Source organism: Cebus imitator, unplaced genomic scaffold, assembly GCF_001604975.1.
Source record: "Cebus imitator isolate Cc_AM_T3 unplaced genomic scaffold, Cebus_imitator-1.0 Scaffold194, whole genome shotgun sequence".
Taxonomy (NCBI): Eukaryota; Metazoa; Chordata; class Mammalia; order Primates; family Cebidae; genus Cebus; species Cebus imitator.
In genome coordinates, this window is record NW_016107509.1 from 1,536,392 (window position 1) to 1,544,378 (window position 7,987).

The 7,987-nt window shown below is 46.9% G+C and overlaps 1 protein-coding gene across 2 annotated transcripts in view; it reads left to right on the forward strand.

The window, feature by feature from the left end:
- The first annotated feature begins 5,318 nt into the window (after window positions 1-5,318).
- The window catches only part of ACAT1 (acetyl-CoA acetyltransferase 1), a 25,648-nt gene continuing 22,979 nt past the window's right edge, over window positions 5,319-7,987 (forward strand). Inside the window, exon 1 of one of the 2 annotated variants that reach the window (XM_017547058.2) lies at window positions 5,319-5,449. In XM_017547058.2, coding sequence (XP_017402547.1) covers window positions 5,384-5,449 — 66 coding nt within the window. In that variant the 5' untranslated portion in view covers window positions 5,319-5,383. The remainder of the gene's footprint in view (window positions 5,450-7,987) is intronic. The other variant, XM_037745202.1, reaches the window with a different exon arrangement.

A 7,987-nucleotide genomic window follows, 5' to 3' on the forward strand; every position in this document is an offset into this window, starting at 1 on the left:
AAGAAAACCTAGCCGTCCGCCCCACCCCCACAAATAGTAAACTACTTGGGGCATTCCAAAGTGGCAGGACAATATGTAAATATCATACACTGGTCAAAACAATTCTTTAAGATATCTGACCCTGCTCCCATGGCTCCCTCTTGGAGAATACTTTTTAGCTTGTTTGTAATCAGTGGTAAGTGGGCACCAGCTGCCTACTTGGTATAGTTTTGTGTTGTGAGAAAATACAGAACACCTGTTTGTTAATAATAATCACCTGTTCAGAGAGAATAAATACATGGATCTGAATCTGCTGGGGGCCTTCAGACTGCAATGCTGTCAGCTCCTGAGGCTCTTGGTTCAGAAGGCTACTGGCTCCTCGGATAGACTCACTTCGCTGTTCTATCTGGGTGTCTGCTTTTCAGTTCCTTCAGCACCGCCTCGGTGGGGGTCTCTGTGGCTGAACTGGCTCACAGTATAAAAGAGCTGGAAGGAACCTGCTTAGGTGGCCTTTTGCCTATCTGCTCTTTTGCTACATGAGGACGTAGCAAGAAGGCGCTCTCCAGACTCCTAATAGCGGCACTGTGATCATAGACTTCCAAACCTCCAGAACTGTGAGTAGTAAATTTCTATTACTTGTAAATTACCCAGTGTCAGATGTCTGTGACAGCAGCACAAAGGGACTGAGACAAGGCAAGCATAGGACAGACACTTCCATTGTGAAGGGCAGAATTTGCAAGGAATTAAAGGGGTCATGGTCTCACACAAGTTTGTGACATAAAAGGGAAAACTACATTCGTTTTCAAGGCCTTAATAACTTTCTGACTCGATCCAGCCTCTGGGCCCAGTGGGTGCAGTTGGCCTTGGCCTCTGGGCCTGCAGCTCAGCCCTCCCTAGCCTCTGCATCCATGACTCTGGCCTGGGAGTCAGTCATTTTTCCTTCCATTTGTTCTGTCTCTGTACCTTTCCATCCAGGCTGGCAGTATTTCTGCTGGTATAAAATTCTCAAAAATCTTGTCAGTTTTCTGTGGCTATCAAAGGGATCCACACCTTTAGACACGAGGTTCTCCACAGATCTTTCCTGGATAACCCCAACTCTATTCCTGGCTTCTGCTGACATCGTTGATGGATCCATATGTCACACAACTATTCTCTTTAGCAAATTATTGTCTGGACACACTCTTCAGGGCAGACCTTCTCATCCTTGGCAGTATATTTAGGCCTAGAATTTTCCAAATCATCAAATCTTGGTTCCTTTTTGCTTAACAATTCTGAGGCAGGAGGATAGGGAATTAGGGTAACCAAGGGTTAAAGAAGAAGCAAAAGAACAGCAGGTGCAGCCATTTCTAGGAAAAATTGGGCAGCACACAGGCTCCTCACTCCTGTAATAAGGAGACAGAAGTTTCCATATCAGCATCTGATTGACTGTGTGCCAAACCTTCACTTCAGCCTCTGATTGGTCACAGGCCTAACGGGGTGTGTCTGATTGGAATCCTCTAAAGGGCACCAAGAGGTGTTGCTGGGTTCTTTGAGCTTCATAAAAACCCCAATTGAAGAGGTTCTTGAGCCCACTCCCACCCTGTGAATTGTATTTTTGCTTCTTTTTTTTTTCTGAGACGGAGTTTCACTCTTGTTACCCAGGCTGGAGTGCAATGGCGCGATCTCGGCTCACCGCAACCTCCGCCTCCTGGGTTCAGGCAATTCTCCTGCCTCAGCCTCCTGAGTAGCTGGGATTACAGGCACGCGCCGCCATGCCCAGCTAATGTTTTGTATTTTTAGTAGAGATGGGGTTTCACCATGTTGACCAGGATGGTCTCGATCTCTTGACCTCGTGATCCACCCGCCTCGGCCTCCCAAAGTGCTGGGATTACAGGCTTGAGCCAGCGCGCCCGGCCCTGTATTTTTGCTTCTTCAGTAAATCTGTGCCTTTGCTAGCCCATTCTTTTGTTGCTTTGTTTGTGCATTTGTTCAATTTTTTTGTTAAATACACCAAGAACTTGGACAACTCACAGTTAAGACCTTCCATTCGGGAACAGTTCCTAGCTCTAGATCTTTCCTCTTGGATTTTAATGTAAGCAGGCTGGTTTCCAACTCTTGGCTTCAAGTCATCTTCCTGCCTTGGCCTCCCAAAGTGCTGGGATTATAGGTATGAGCCACCATGTGTGGCCCCGGCTAATTTTTAAAATGTTTTCATAGAGACGGTGTCTTACTGGGTTGCCCAAACTGGTATCACACTGCTGGCCTCAAGAGATCCTCCAGCTTTAACCTCCCAAAGCACTGGGATTATAGGCATGAGCCACCACACCTGCCCCCTAACAGATATGTTAGAGTTCTAACTTGGAATATGTATGAAGTTAAGATGAGGTCATATTGGATTTGGATGGGCCCTAAATCCAATAACTGGTGTCCTTATAGCAAGAGTGGAGAAAAAGAGTCACACACAGGGGAGAAGGCAGGAATTGGATTGATGCCTCTACAAATTGAGGGACGCCAGGGATTTCCAAGAACCACCAAGATCTTGGAGAGAGGCAGGGAACAGACTGTCCCTTAGAACACACAGAAGGAACTGATCCTGCCAGCCCCTAGATCTCGGACTCCAGCCTCCACGACTGTGAAATAATACACTTCTGTTGTTTTTAAGATACCCAGTTGGTGGTAATGTGCTACTGCTACCTTAGGAAACAAAGATTTTGGTACTGAAAAGTGGGGTGCTGCCATGTTAATATATACAAACATGGAAGTGCCTTTATTAATAGAATGGGGTGATGGACAGAGGAAGATTTTTGAGGCACATGATAGACTAAGCCTAGATTGCCTTGAAGAGACAATTAGTGGAAATGTGAGAGCCCCATCTCTATAAAAAAAAATAAAATTAGGTGGACATGGTGGCATACACGTGTAGTCCTAGCTACTTGGAAGGGCAAGGCAGGAGGATTACTTGAGCCCAGGGGGCTGCAGTGAATTATGATCACGCCGCTGCACTCCAGCCTAGGTGACAGAGCAAGACCAGATTCCAATTGCAACTGTGTCACTAACTACTAGCTTTGTGCCTTTGGACAAACTTCAGGAAAACGTGGCTAATGCTACTAATCCAGTGGATTTTTGTGAGGATTAAATGAACTAAACTGTGAAAGAACTGGTCCATATTAAGAACTATATACATAGCTATATAACCAGTATTTTTTTTTTTTTGAGAGACAGTCTCATTCTGTTGCCCAGGCTGTAGTACAGTGTCGCAATCTCAGTTCACTGCAACTTCTACCTCCCAAGTCCAAGTGATTCTCCTCAGCCTCCTGAGCAGCTGGGATTGCAGGTGCTCACCACCATGCCCAGCTGATTTTTATGTTTTTAGTAGAGATGCGTTTTCACTATGTTGGCCAGGCTGCTTTCGAACTCCTGACCTCAAATGATCCACTCACCTCGACTTCCCAAAGTGCTGTGATTATAGGTGTGAGCCACCATGCCCAGCCTAACCAGTCACCTTTTACTGTGTGATGCCCTAGTCATCAGCTTTGGCCTCTCACAACTGGTAATCTCTATGGGGCCAGACCTTTAGTTTTCTGAGTTATTTCTTTAAAAATTCAACTTTTTCAGTTAGAAATATTAGCTGTTTCTCACACACACACACACACACACACACACACACAGAGCTTAAACACTGACATACAGTGTAATGACTTCCTTTCAATAATTCTTGAAGCAACCCGGTATGAAAAATATTTGTGTTTGGTCTCAGGTAGAAGGGACGGGTGTGAGTGTGACATTCCAAGGAAGGAGGTAGGCCTTGGTGAGCTGTTGAATAGAGAGGTTCTTGTTGGTGCAGGAATCACAGAGGACTTAAGACAAACCTGGGGTGACTGGGAAATTAAAGACTGGGTGCTGCATTTATGTACAGCTATATTTAAAAATTACCCCAAAACAAGCCTGGTGAGGTGGCTTATGCCTGTAATCTCTGTGCTTTGGAAGGCCAAGGCCAGAAGATCTCCTAAGGCCAGGAGTTTGAGACCAGCCTGGGCAACATAACAAGACCCTTTCTCTACATAAAATAAAAATTAAAAAAATTTGGCGTGGTAGAGTGTGCCTGTAGCCCTAGCTACTCGGGAGGCAGAGATGGGAGGATCCCCTGAGACCAGGAGTTCAAGGCTGCAGTGAGCTATGATCGCACCACTATACTCCAGCCTGGGTGACAGAGGGAGTACCTATCTTAAAAAAAAAAAAAAAGCTAAAACATGATGGCTTAAAAAAATAACAACCATTTATTTTATCTCGTTTCTATGGATCATGAGTTCAGACAGCATGGTAGGGATGGCTTGTCTCTGCTCCATGATGTCTGGGGTGTCAGCTGGAGTGCTTGAAGGTTGGGGACTGGAATCACCTGAGGCCTTTTTACCCATATTTGTATCTGGACTGAGGCTGGAATTTGATTGCTTCAAAATATTTTCACGGCTGGATGTGATGGCTCACGCCTGTAATCTCAGCACTTTGAGAGGCCGAGGCTGGCCGACTGCTTGAGCCTAGCAGTTCACAACAGCTTAGGCAACATAGGGAGACCCAGTCTGTACAAAAAATACAAAAATTAGCACCTGTAATCCCAGCACTTTGGGAGGCTGAGGCGGGAGGCTCACTTGAATCCAGGAGTTCAAGACCAGCATGGCCAACATGGTGAAACCTCTCCACAAAAAATACAAAAGGTATCCGGTTGTGGAGTCCTTGTGCCTGTAGTCCTAGCTACTTGGGAGGCAGGATCGCTTGAGCCATGGAGGTCGGATTGCAGTGAGCTGTGATCGCGCCACTGCACTCCAGCCTGGGTGACACAGTGAGACCCTGTCTCAAAAAAAAAAAAAAAAAAAAAAAAAACGGCTGGGCGCGGTGGCTCACGCTTGTAATCCTAGCACTTTGGGAGGCCGAGGTGGGTGGATCACCTGAGGTCAGGAGTTCAAGACCAGCCTGGCCATCATGGTAAAACCCCATCTTAAAAAAAAAAAAAGAAAAAGAAAAAAATCGTAAAATACTTTTGAGTTTGTGCTGGGTGGGCATAAGGGAAGCATGCTCAGTGACTGGAAAAAGCTCGGATTACACATAAACCAATGGACTGAGCGAGCAGGTTAGATGTGGAAAAGGGAACCAGCAGCGTGTCACGTGCTCTTTAACGCCGGTGCCAGAGTCTCCAGCCGCGTCCTTCACTTGTTAACCTTTCCCACCCACCCCCTCACCCCGCCAGGCTGCTAGGTCCCAGCGCCAGGCTCCGTTCCGCCCTTGGCTTCCCGCCAATCACCGCTGACTGTGGCGGCCCTGGGCTGCTATTGGAGCAGACAGGAGGGGCGGTGCCCTCTCTGGGCGGCGCGAGTGGGGAGGAGGCCACGTCCTCTCTTCCAGTGCAGCTACCGCTCCGCGCTCTGCGACCATGGCTGTGCTGGCGGCACTTCTGCGCGGCGGCAGCCGCAGTCCCCTGCTCCGGAGGCTGCTGCAGGTGAGCGGGGTCTGTCCCCACCGCGCTCGGACCCGGGATGCGAGGAGTTCCCACCTCGGAAGCGTTCTGCCCGCGGCCCTTGCGGCTCCCGTGGCCCGGGTGCTCTGTGTAGGCCCCAGGCTGAGACAGGAGAATCACTTGAATTGGGGAAGCGGAGGTTGCAGTGAGCCCAGATCATGCCACTGCACACCAGCCTGGGCAACAAAGAGCAAAACTCTGCCTCGAAAAAAAAAATAGTGCGCACGGGTGTTGTGGAAGCTGAGATAGGAATGCCGACCTCTGCCTGGTATGGGCCAGGTCTTGAGTTGGTGCTGCAGCTGAGCCCTCCCTGAAAGATAATTGTGTTATGCAGATAAAACTTAATGGATTGTGTTCATTCAGCATGTATTTACTACACACTATAAGGTTCAGTGTTCTGACCATACTGTGATTTTGTCATTCATTTCTGATATTTAATGAGCACTAGGCACTATGCTAAGGATAGGGATGTAGCAGTGAACAAGAGACACGTCCTGCCATCAGGAATCCTGCATTAGGTTGGAGGGTGAACCACATACTTAAAGTGTGAGAGGTGATTTGAAAGAAATAATGATATTCATATAAAAGAGGAAAAAGTAGAGGGCAACTTTAAAGTAGGTTAGAGTACATTCGGATTCACTTTGGGAATGGGTCATTAGAAAAGACATGAAGAACAAAAATGAGCCAGCCATGGAGAGCTAGGGAGACTTTTTGTTTTGTTTTTGATTTTTTTTTTTTGGATCACACTCTTGCCCGGGCTAGGTTGCGGTGGCATGATCTTGGCTCACTGCAACCTCTGCCTCCTCTATTTAAGCAATTACCCTGCCTCAGCCTCTGAAATAGCTGGGATTACAGGCAAGGAACGTGCCCCCATGCCCCGCTAACTTTTTTTTTTTTTGTATTTTTGGTAGAGACGGGATTTCACCATGTTGGCCAGGCTGGTCTTGAATTCCTGACCTCGTGATCTGCCCGCCTCGGTCTCCCAAAGCGCTGGGGTTACAGGCGTCAGCTTCTGCGCCTGGCCACAAACAGGTTTTCTAGGGTTGGAAATTGTGAGCTATGATTTGGACATTCACCTGCAGCTGTCAGGTTGGCGATTGGTTGTGAGTCCGGCGGTCAGTTGACAGGTCAGGGTTGGAGATAAATTTGGAACATCATCAGCACATAACTGCTTTTTAAAACCATAGAACTGGATATGATTATCTAAGGAGATAGTGAAGTTAAATGTGCAAGGCCATTCTGCCCTTGTTGGAAGGGAAAGAGGAGATAGTAAAGGAGACTGAGGTAAATATGACTAATGAGGTGGGAAGGAGGCCACGTATGTAATGGAAGCCAAGACAAGGAACAGTTTCTGCAGCGGATTACCCATATTATCTCATTCTCATTATAGCCTGTGGAGGGTATTTGAGCAAGCCAAGGTAAATATGTCTAAGTAACTTGCTTGAGAATTCTCAGCTTGCAGGGCACAATGGCTCACGCCTGTAAACCCAGTACTTGGGAAGGCCAAGGCAGGAGGATCGCTTGAGCCCAGGAGTTTGAGACCAGCCTGGGTAAGATAGTAAGACTCTGTCTCTACCAAACAAAGAAACAAAGAATACTGAGCTAGGAAGCCCAGGTGCTTAACTGCTTGGCGTGTATCTCAAATAAAGGTGAGCCCAGTCTTGCTGAGATGTTAAAAGGTTAAGTGAGACCATTATAGTGAGTTGGATTTTGCTACACAGACATTGTTGATCTTTCCCAGGACCAGCAGTGGTAAACTGGCAGAAATAAAATCTGAATCTGAGTGGGTTGAACCGAAAGAGGAGGTGAGGACAAGTAAACAGACATAGGTGCATGGAGAAACTTTCTTGCCAAAGGGAACTCAAGTGAGATGAGGCCATGCCTCATGCCTGTAATCTAGCACTTTGGGAGGCGGAGGCAGGCAGATCACCTGATATCAGGAGTTCAAGACCAGACTGGCCAGCATGGTGAAACCCCATCTCTACTAAAAATACAAAAATTGGCCGGGCATTGTGGCGTGCCTGTAGTCCCAGCTACTCGGGAGGCTGAGGCAGGAGAATCACTTGAACCTAGGTGGCAGAGGTTGCAGTGCGCTCTCGCCTGGGTGACAGAGCAAGACTCTTTTTTTTTTTTTTTTTTGAGACAAAGGAGTGAAAGCTCAGTGGGAATGTGGGTCAAGAGACATTTGTTTTTACTTTTTTTTTTAGGTGGGGGGAATCTTAGCTGTTCGTATGTTTATGGAGTTATCCAGAAATAAGAGGGCTGAATGTCATAGGGGAGAGGGAAAGGGTAACTGTGCCAGCTTCGAAAAGGCAACTGGAGATGGGATCCACAGCAAAGCGGAGAAAGTCAGGGAAGCTCCCATTAAACTGAAGTAGAAAAGAGAAAGAAGAGAAGTGGCTTAGTAAACAAGGAACAAACTAGCCAAGTAGAAACCGAACTTTTAAAACTTAAATTTATTTTTATTTCAATAGGTTTTTGGGGAACAGGTGGTGTTTGATGATATAAGTTCTTTTTTTT